Source organism: Trachurus trachurus, assembly GCF_905171665.1.
Source record: "Trachurus trachurus genome assembly, chromosome: 13".
NCBI lineage: Eukaryota > Metazoa > Chordata > Actinopteri > Carangiformes > Carangidae > Trachurus > Trachurus trachurus.
The window spans coordinates 33236783-33247609 of NC_139892.1; the positions used below are offsets into that span (position 1 = coordinate 33236783).

Here is a 10827-nt window from a genome sequence, read left to right on the forward strand (position 1 = left end):
GTTAGAAAACCAAGTGTGAATTAAATGATAACTTTGCCAATCTGATCGAATTCTCTATGCAACAATAATAATAAAAGTGTTGATGTATTCGACATACACCAAATATAATAACTGTGCATGCCAAAACTCATCAAATGTCTGATTTTACAAATAAACCGCAATGTAGGCTATTTTAGTCCAATTTTTGGTGTTTGACGTGTGAAGTTCCGACATGACCAACAACACCTGAACGCCACGGTTGACGACGTATGACGTAGCACGCAGTCGCTATATTTGGTTGTGTTCGGATCTAGGAAGGGATCAAGGAAACCTCTAGCATCGTAGATAAACACCCAGAGGAGGTGTGAACCCAGCGAGCACAGCGGCTGTCACAGTGCCGAGACAACAGTCAAAAAAAGGCCCGATTGAGTCCTTCACACAGCGAGGGTCAACATGTCCGAGACATACGGTATGTTGTTCCGGGGCGGCAGATTGTAATTTCATGCTTCCGAGCCGCTGCGATGAGAGACTGGCTCTTAGCAACGGTGCTAGTTAGCTGTGGCTACATGGTTAGCTTAGGCTAGCTGCTGGCTAACCTGCCACCTCATCATGTCCGCGGCTTTGTTAGTAATAATAACAAACGATTTCTGTTTGCATTTCATTCAAAGAAGAAGATGTGGTTAAAGTGGCCTCTGTGTATAAACTGACATCCCTGTCGTAGGTCGGTGGAGCATGTCGCTTCCTTAAACGGCCGCTAACATGAGCAAACAGATGGTGATACATTCCCAGATAAAAGTTGGTCAAACTTCAGACACAAAGCTACAGTGACACGGTGACACATGAGGGGTGTGTTGTCAGACTGTATGGCAGCCCGAGTTGGTTTAAATCGAAGTAGAGTCGGTGACCTTGCAAGCTGAGAGAGTGTTTGCTTTTCTTCCCAGGTGTTGTGTATTTATAGTTGATAGGTAGCTGTAGCTACAGCAGGGCCCGTTTGAGGAAGTCGGAGAGCTGAGGTTGATCATCCCTGACTTACCTACAGAGCAGCAGCTGCTACGTATGCAGTGGTCTCTACCACTTTGGTTCACATCCTGTTATCAGAGTAACTTCACTTCTCTCTTTACCTCCACTTCACGAGCCAGTGCTGTGGTTACTGACATGATGGCTGACAGCCAGAACTACTGACAGAAATTCATTTTCTCCACATTAAAGTTGTCTCTGCCTGATAGTATTAAGGGGATGAGGTATAAGGGTATACCAGAAGAGCAGCGTTTATGTGTCTTTTGTGACCTTAATACTGTTGAAGATGAGTTGCATTTTTAGTTTCATTGTCCTTTGTATGATGAACTGAGACGGTCCTTGTTTGAGAAAACCCAGATGAAGAATTCAGACTTATTTTGGATGTCTGAGCAATGAGCATGATGTGTTGGTTTTTTATGGAGGAGGTCTAAGTCCTGGCTAGATTCATTGATAAAGCCTGGACACTGAGACAGAAAGTATTAGGCTATATCCCACATAAAACCATAAACTACTGTTTATTGTTTTGTATAACTTGTCTGTTTTTTGTTCTGTGTTTCCTTCTTTTCTTTTGAGATGACACACTAGCTGTTCTTGAATGTATACATGCTTACTGTCTTATGGGCTGGGCACAAAAATGTGCATGACACTTAAATGAACAACCAAATCAATCAAAATTATTGATAATAATAATTGACCAGACAAAATGGACATAAATGTTTTTTTGTTTTTTTTTAATGGCACACCATCATCATGCCTGTTTGCTCCACCGCACACTCTCTTCATATTTTTACCACTTGTTCCCTTTCTCCATCATTCCCTGTTTGAGACTTCATCTCAGTGGGCAGTATTCATGTTAAAGTGCCTGTGCTAATGGTAGCTGTAATAGCCTTTTATTGATTTCCATGTCAGTCTCCTGTGCTCTTGTGTCTCTGCAGAGCAAGAAGTGGGTTAAAAGTATATGAATGCCAGTGCAGCAAGAAATATTCACTTATTCTCAAATGACAGGATTTACAACTTTTTCTTTGTGCAAAATGATGGTAAACTAATTACACCTATCATCCTCATCATCATCATCATCATCATCATCACCGTGGACTGTCATTAGCCGTTTTTCACAATTTGCAGACAAAATATTGACTTTTTAATTTAATTTTTCAGTAACTTGGTCCTTATTCAGTATGACACTCCTTCATTAGATTATCCTGTCTTGTAGTTGTGTATTTAAACCATGAGGCATTCAGGATTAAACCCTTACACTGATACAGCTTTGAAAAAATCAAAAATCACGTCCGCTCATGAAAGAAGTCACATGTCATGAGTTTTTTTGTTATTGTTGTATTGTTTAGTATATAAATGTCAAAGCTTGTGAAAAGACTCCATCAAAAGTTTATGTCTTCAGTTCCCCTGATTGTTTGACAGATTGTCCAAAATCCCCAAATGTCCCGACTCCCATGCTGTCAAACAGAAAACACAGATAATGTTAGTGTTTGCTAAATACAGAGCTTAATTGATTACTCGGTTATCAAAATAGCTGACAATTCAATTTCTTTCCTTTTTTTCCTTTTACAGCCGTATTGCTGTGCATCGATTTTTTAGCCATGGGTCCATGCGATATGTCATATCAGTTTACAATGACAACAAGTGAAACTGAATCTCATATCTTAAGTTTCCATATTTTCCCTCTGCTTTGCGCTGTATCCTTTGAGCAGACAGATGCATATTCAGTAAGGAAACATCCCTTGTAACTTCAAGTGTAATCACCCTTTGTAGTTTGTCAGCAGATCAGAGGACACACCAGACATGGCCCTTGGGTAGATCTGGGCCTGAGTGCGTTAAGTGTTGTCACAGCGCAAGTGAATGCAAATAACAGCGCTGGTCCGTTCCCACAGGGGTTATTTAATATTGATGTGAAAGAATACAATAGGCTGAAAGGCTGCCGTCGAGAGGGCAGCGCTGTATCCCTCGCTCCTCATTGCTCTGACATATTGACAGCCTGATTGTTGTATGCAGATCTCGCATGGGAATATGCGATGTCTGGGAAGACACTGAAAAGCTGAGGCAAGCTTTTAAAACAGAGCTGTGTGTTCGCCTTTGAGTCTGTCAGTGCTGCTGTCACGGCCACTGACAGCGTGTGGTGGAGATGTAACGCTGACGGCCGCCGCAGAAAGAAACTGCAAGTGCTTGTAGGCACCTTGGCTTTGCCATAGCTGCTCTGTTACCATGAAGCTGACCTCCAGCCGGTGACACTTGAGAAAACGCCCGCCCTCAACAAACAAAGCTGTGTGTGTGTGTGTCTGATGAAGCGCTGGCATAATTATGGTAAATGTCAAACAGAAACTAGAGATCAATCTCACCTGCCTCTTGTTTTTTCTAAACTGCCGTGCCTGTTGACCTTGTGTGGAGCTGAATATTCACCCAGGTGGTAATCTCCACAGCAGTCACTAATGATTTGCCAGGCCAGCACTTCTTGCCTCGCAGAGCCGGCCGCTTAAGCTTAAACCCAAAATTGCACGACTGCTTTCAAATTCCAACTGAAGCGGGCTCTCAGGAGGAAAGGTGTAAGACTGCAAACATCATTTTTGCTCTTGCAGTTTTGGGAACGCGCCATAACTCAAGGATTTCCTGTCATTCTTCTGCTAACCTCTCTATGCATTAGTCAGAGCCACAGACTCACCCACTACTCAGAAACACATGCGACACACTTTCCGTACCCTCAGTCATCATCACTTGTTTTCTACCTCATGGATCTAATCTGGGCTGCAGTGTCAGGCTACGTATTCAAATGCCCTCCTTTTGCTATCGTTGGTCACAGCACACAAAGGATGTCTTTTTCTGGCCTTTGCATTTCAGGGGCCAAAAGTCTTTTTTTTTTGTTCATACGCATAGGTTGTGTTGGACTCTCCAGAGCACGGCCCCACTCTCCACAACAACAACATCTGTACAACCAGCTGGCTGTGGCCATCCAATCCCCACACCAGTCCCGTTACCCCTTAAACCACGTTTAATAATTCCAAAGCTCTGGCTTTGCTCCGATGACACGTGTTATCGAGCGCCATCGCTTCTTCAAGGCCTTCAGACGCAGTCATTTTCCATCCACAAACAAGCATATTAAATTACGACTACAAGTAGCATGTTGTACTAATTACATGCAAGGCGTTGCGATTAGGAGGCTAATTCAAGGTTGCCGAACAGTGTGCGAGTAGTAGCTCAATAGGATTAAGAGGAAATCTCAGGATTGTCTCTGAGGATGGGAGTGCAAAGAGCAGCAGGCTCAGATTCTCTCCTGACGTGGGTGTTGCATTGATCTCTGCCTCCTCTTGCTCTGCTTTCAGACTTCCTGTTTAAGTTCCTGGTGATTGGCAGCGCGGGGACGGGGAAATCCTGCCTCCTGCACCAGTTCATTGAGAACAAGTGTAAGTTTTCTCCTGGTTAAAGCTCATTAGTCGCACCACGAATACGTGAATTCCCCTGGTGAGTTTGTAATTACAATGTCACATGCACACACGGAAAAGGACTAGCTCAGGAAACTTTACAGCACTAATTATAAGTCTCACACACATCAAATAAACCCTCTCACTCTCCTGTGAGGTTACACTGAATCCCTCCACAGGTTCCTCTGAGGAAGTTATTCATTTACTTCTCATGTGGAATCAAACTAAAGAGAGAGAATAAGTTAAGTGTCCGTCTGGATTCCTGACATTCTCCATAGATAATTATCAAGCCAGCTACATACTGTATAACACAAGACACCACAGTTGTCTGGCTTCCTGAACTAACAGGGTATAAAAATAAGATACTAATGCTGCATATTCCAGATGTCTACTAAATGTAACAACTCTGAAGAATCAATGCTTCATCTCAGCTTTAGATATCCTTACATGACAGACTAGTTATAGTAAATTTACAATTTAGTGAAATCCTTTTAAATACTCCCAATAAACAGTGGCTTACACCTTTTTAAGAGTGTCAACACAAGCTTCACATTAGACCTTGTTACAAGGCTGTTGTATGGGGATACTAAGGTGGCCCTGAGAGCTCAAGGCACTGCATTTTAAAAGAACACATTCAAAGATGTAAATGTGCTACAAATTCATAAAACAGCTTCATCAGTTCTGTGTGCACTAAGGCAGGTCACTTAAAGAACTACTGTAAATATTAATAGCTTATAAGTAAGGGGAGCTCTGACAGTGGCATATCAGTTTAACATAAAACTAGCTCTTTTATGTGCATGTAGTCTCTGTAATAGGAATGATCAATGTGATGTTTGCTTTGCACTGTCAGAAAGCCCACACTTTTGCTTTGGGAGCAATATTAAAAACAAACTCGCACACACCTACTCACACTCATATACACATGCTTGTATTAATTTGATTAAAGGCGTGTTTGGTCCCTGTGCTGTCAGCGGAGAGCGATGGAAGGCAGGTTGTTGACAGTGTTAATCTCATCGAGGCTCCCTCTACTCCCTAATGTGGATACGATCTTTGAAGATAACATCTTAAGTCTTTAAACCAACTCAACAACCCAACATATTATAGATTCAAAGTAAAGATTCTGGGAGCAGAGTTCGACCGTCTCCTTTATGGGCAGAGCGCACACCTGTTGGGTTAAACAGAAAGGCATCTCTTGAAACACCACAGCATTTTGCAAGGGGAAAGAAACCACAATTGCAACAAGAGACGTGCAGAAGTTGGTAGTTCTGCTGTATTGTTAGCTCACATTTCTCTTTTTTTATTTTACTCTCGCTTCTCCGTGACAGTCAAACAGGACTCTAACCACACCATCGGCGTGGAGTTTGGTTCCAGAGTGGTCAACGTTGGAGGAAAGACGGTCAAACTGCAGATCTGGGACACAGCTGGACAGGAGCGATTCCGGTAACGGGTCTTACAACATTTCATGCTAAGAGTTTGGCAAAGTCTTGATAAATAAAACAAGGATGACATGAATTAGTCAGCCTGCACACTGTCTTCAGGGAACATCCAGTTACTCACAGTTGCATGTGGAGATGCTGAATTAGGTGCCTGTCTGACTGATGATAATAGTTTGTCATTCACCTTTCCAAGCCAAAACTCCTGCTAATTATTTCATTCATTTTTTTTCTCCACAGTTCAGTTACACGCAGCTACTACAGAGGAGCAGCCGGAGCGCTCCTCGTCTATGATATTACCAGGTAAAACAATCCCTCAAGGCCTTCTGCAAATTCTTCCTTTTGTGTAATAGAATTACCACTTACAAATAATTGCTTTGTCCATATCGTTGTAGACACATGCACATTTCAGTGCCAGTACAGGTTTAGTATCTTCTAGGCATGGCTTCTTCTTTTTTTTAAATGGCAAAATAATATTTAAAGTACCAATATTTAACTAAACTAACAACATGCAACATTGTAGCTGCAGGATCAGAGAGAGTGGTGAGAGAAAGAAGCAGAGGGAGGGAGCACAAGGAAGAGGAAACGGAGACATGTCTCACTTCTGACGGGTGAAAAAGGTTAGCAGGAAGATGGACAGGAGAGTAGCAGAGAGGAGAGTGCAGCTGAGCAGCTCAGTCCCACCAGTGTGCACCAGGAGTTGTGTCATTCTTTGGCTGTTTGTGTAAGCAGCTGTTAAACATCTCTCTCTGCTAACCCACACCCTCCGGTTCACCTCACTGGCCTCATGTTACCATGGACACCAGGGTCCTTTCTCCATGGCGACTAGTGGCGTCAACACAGAGAAGCCTCCGTGAAAGTTGTGTGACTCTTATTTTGTCAGGCCCTTAAAAAAAAAGGCACTGGCAGCGACTAGAGAAATTGTGAAGTGAAGTCCAAATAACAGATTCTACAAAACATGATGAACTGCAGTCTAAAGGAAAATACAGTGTTGTTACAGTGAAAATATGTTGTTTTACTTTAGGCTTTCGTGTCCATTCATACAGTCAGTAGGATTTACATAAATACATTGAAACTGGTTGATCATAAACTGTCTCCTTTACCAGTAACAGTAGAGTGTCCATCATGTCTGAATATGTTTCTCTACCCTGTCCTGTCTCACAGCAGAGAGACGTATAATGCTCTGACCAACTGGCTGACAGATGCACGAACGCTTGCGAGCCCCAACATTGTTATCATCCTGTGCGGCAATAAGAAAGACCTGGACGCAGACAGAGAGGTAACCTTCCTAGAGGCCTCACGCTTCGCTCAGGAAAATGGTAACTGAAGTTAAATCTTGTTCAATCTGAATGATTTTGTCTGCTTTTTTTTTCTCCCCCCATTGACGATATGCTTCTTGATCCTGTCTTCTCTCTTTCGTTGTTTCTTATGTTTGTCTATAAAGAGCTGATGTTTCTAGAGACCAGCGCTCTGACAGGAGAGAACGTGGAGGAGGGTTTTCTGAAGTGCGCTCGCACCATCCTCAACAAGATAGATTCAGGTACGCTTTGTTTATTTGCAAAGTAGGTTGAGCGTTTGTGTGAGAGCTACACTAGTTCTTATGATCTCCGTGAACCTGCTTTCAGTCTGAGTCTGTATGTGTCCCGTTTCTGACGCTTCATCGCTGTTCATTTCAAAGGTGAGTTAGACCCAGAGAGGATGGGTTCAGGTATCCAGTATGGAGACGCTTCGTTGAGACAGCTGCGACAGCCGCGAGGCCCCACCACACAGAATAAGCAGCAGTGTAATTGCTAGGGATCAGGACCCCACCCTCACCTCAGTCCACAGGCCCACACAGACAGGACGCCCCCTACAGGTCAGTGGAGTTTCCTTGATTTCTTTTTCTACTGACGATGTCCTGTCAGCGATCAGCCTCTCATCCTGTTCTTCTTCTCACATCTCAGCTCCAGGTGTTTTTCGGTGTGTGGGACCCTTCTCTCTGCAGTCTCACACACCTCGGATCACCTGGACGAGTGGTCACGGAGATCACCGCAACCCCATGACCCCCGACCTCCGGTAAAAGTCTCGACTTCAGCTTTGCACCTGCGTCTGGACAGGAACCAAACCCCCTCTCAGTGTGAACGCACTGCGATCATAACGAAGAAACATCAGTTTGTTCCCAGACAAGCGACGGGTTGTGTGTATGGGCTGCCCTACTGTTGTTTTATCTCTGTGCTTTTTTTCATTCTGGTTTTAGTAGAACCTACATGCTTTCCGCATTTGCACGTCATCATTTGTAAATTATTATTGACAACCTGTTTCGCGCATATCCCTCGTTCAGACCATCTGGATGGGATTCATGATTAGTTTGGCCAGCGTTTTTAGAGGTGCCCTCTAGCTTTTTATCATCCACCGTTTGAGTTAACCGCAAGAATTCAGCCTATCGTTGATAGTGATAAACAAAATGTGACCTCTTATAAGTAATATGAAGTCAACTTGCACAGAGTTTTAGTTACAACTATTGTATAGGAATTTAAACCAGATGCTATTCAAATCTTCACAAAGGTGTCTGCAGTAGTTTAATCATGAAAGTTTCTCCTCTTATCTGCAGATTGAAGCAGCTCCTCAGACGATTTAACTGTATTTCTGATTTTTTTTGTCAGACAACCCCACTCCTGTGTTACAGCGGGTCTTTTAAATTTTTTGGTTTGCCTTAAAATGCACTGTCATGATGTAGAGTATTGGCCTTAGTAATATACTTGATATTGTGGATCTACAGTATATGATTCCCAGCCATTATGTCTCCAAACTGTCTAAGGGAATGATCCAGTCACTCCACTCTACATCCACACAGAGAAGCCTGCGGGTCAAGTTGAAAGCACAAAAAAGAAAAAATGTTGCTCTTTTATTTTATTCCAAAAGCTCCAAAGTCTGTAGATTTGTATTATCTGATTCACACCGATGTCCAAATCCCCATGTCTCTGCTCCTATCCCGGTGAAATATTAAGAGAGAATCAACAATCTTTGCAAAGATAATGTTTTTGACTCCTCCTGCTGGGTTTCTTTTCTCCATGACCTCCCTTTGATTCATGCTGCTCTACATGCACATACTGCATAAGGGACGTCACAGGAAACCACAGTTGGTTTTGCCTCAGTGCCATGTTTGGGAAAGTTTTCATGCCGCCGCCCACCCAGTTCCCTCGTAGAGACTCGACACTGTTTAATCATGCAAGTCTGTGTCTTGATAAAAGTCGGGATTCTGTTTTTAACCCTCCAAATAGTTTTCAGTTGTGTTTTGTGGAGGACAGACATGGCTCCACTCTGCTCTGCTGCGAAATGTCTCTGAGCTCGTCGGGGCGGCGCAGATGTTGTGTCCTTAGAGCAGACCCTGTGTTGCCCCGGAGAGAAATTGGGGTGGGTGTGGGGGGGGGGGATTTCCACTGAAACATGGTTTCCTCTCTTCATGTAACACTTGACGGTATGGCTTGTGGTGCTGTCGGAGGAGAATGAGGTTGCAAGTTACCAACCCAAACTCTCCCGGCCTACTTGTTGAGTCAAAGGCACTGCGTCAGTCGGAACCACTGAGAGAGCAGGTCGCACCGACCCAGCCAAGAGGAGATCAAAACAAACTGCCTGCAAACTCATTTCTCATGTCTTCTCCTCAAACGCTAGCATATGGTCTCCCAGACAAACCATATGTGCTTAAGCTCCAGTGAGCCAGCACACTCGAGGGAGAGACATGGTGAGTTGTGCAAACATGAGATAGTATAGGATATCACGAGACAGATGGTCAACAAAAAAAAAAAAAATGTTTTCAGAAAATATTGGCATTGTGTGATAGATTGTCTCCTTCTGCAAAGTGCACTTTTACTTTTGAATTTTCATTTTGGTTTTGTTTATATGCTGTAACTATAGAATTGTACATTTTATTTTACTTGAACTGTATACTGTAATAAAGATTTTAATTGTAGATGTTTTAATTTCTTACTAAATAACAACTGAGATTTCTTAATTTGAGCCCCCCCCTTCCTCCCCCCTCGGTTTCTGCTGTCACGAGGTGAGAGTGTTGTCTGAGGGTTTTTTGTTTGTTCACTGCTGACGTGGAGGTGAGATGAGGATGTTGACTTCCTGGACAGTGGGAGGTTATCAGCATCAACTCTGATCACTCACAGTCACTAGCTCTGCCATCAGCTGTACTGGGTAATCAGGTCAAGCCTGTTTGAACTTGCATTCATTTGTATGTATTTATTGTACAGTTCATAATAAGCACTCACCAGAACAGCCATATATATGGTAATGGATTGTTTTTTTTTTTCTCTTGTTCCAGTTTGAATTCAATCATGATGAATGCGGTCCAGCTCAGTTGTTGTTTAGTATCTGTTATATAATCAATCTTAATACTACTGTACATCTCAAGTAACCTATGCTGTAAATAAGATTTGTCTATTGTCTATTGAGGGTGAGTGTCGCTCATTGATTGTAATGATTATGCAATTCCCAGTAAACTGCTTGTTTTTTCAGTTAATAACTTTCACTTGTCTTCTGGACGTCCATGTTTATATCCGTCTCCCGTCTCTGTAGATTTCTGCATCCAATCCTGAACATTGGTAAACGGCAGGTACTTGCTCGCCCTCCCCATCTGCACAAATGCGAGCAACAACTGATTACACATCGGGACATGCTGTGTTAACAGACCCTTGAATTGACTGAATATAAGTACATGCAGTTCTTTTGCCTGGTCGTCCATTCTGCAGTCAAATGGTTTCTCTCGAAGGCAGTCAGGGTGAGATTAGGATATCAGAGGGCTCCTATGATGAAGAGTAAATGCCCTCCTTGTCCAATTGTCTGGATTTATGTCCCTGGGTCGATGGAGTAACATCTAGAGTGGTTTTATGTAGCTGGAGTGGATATATTGACTGATTTATTGATTCCAAACAGGCTGTCAGGATGACCTCATAACCAAATAGCGTAATTTATTGTGGAAGTGC

At 42.9% G+C, this 10827-nt stretch overlaps 1 protein-coding gene across 1 annotated transcript; it reads left to right on the forward strand.

Moving 5' to 3' along the window:
- The first annotated feature begins 289 nt into the window (after nt 1-289).
- Nucleotides 290-10295, forward strand: rab4b (RAB4B, member RAS oncogene family). Its single transcript, XM_083984929.1, has 8 exons — nt 290-448; nt 4329-4409; nt 5753-5867; nt 6101-6163; nt 7025-7179; nt 7305-7400; nt 7539-7715; nt 7804-10295. Exons 1-7 carry the CDS (start codon nt 433-435, stop codon nt 7652-7654), a joined length of 642 nt encoding a protein of 213 aa, XP_083841055.1. The 5' UTR covers nt 290-432; the 3' UTR covers nt 7655-7715; nt 7804-10295.
- Nucleotides 10296-10827: the final 532 nt, after the last annotated feature.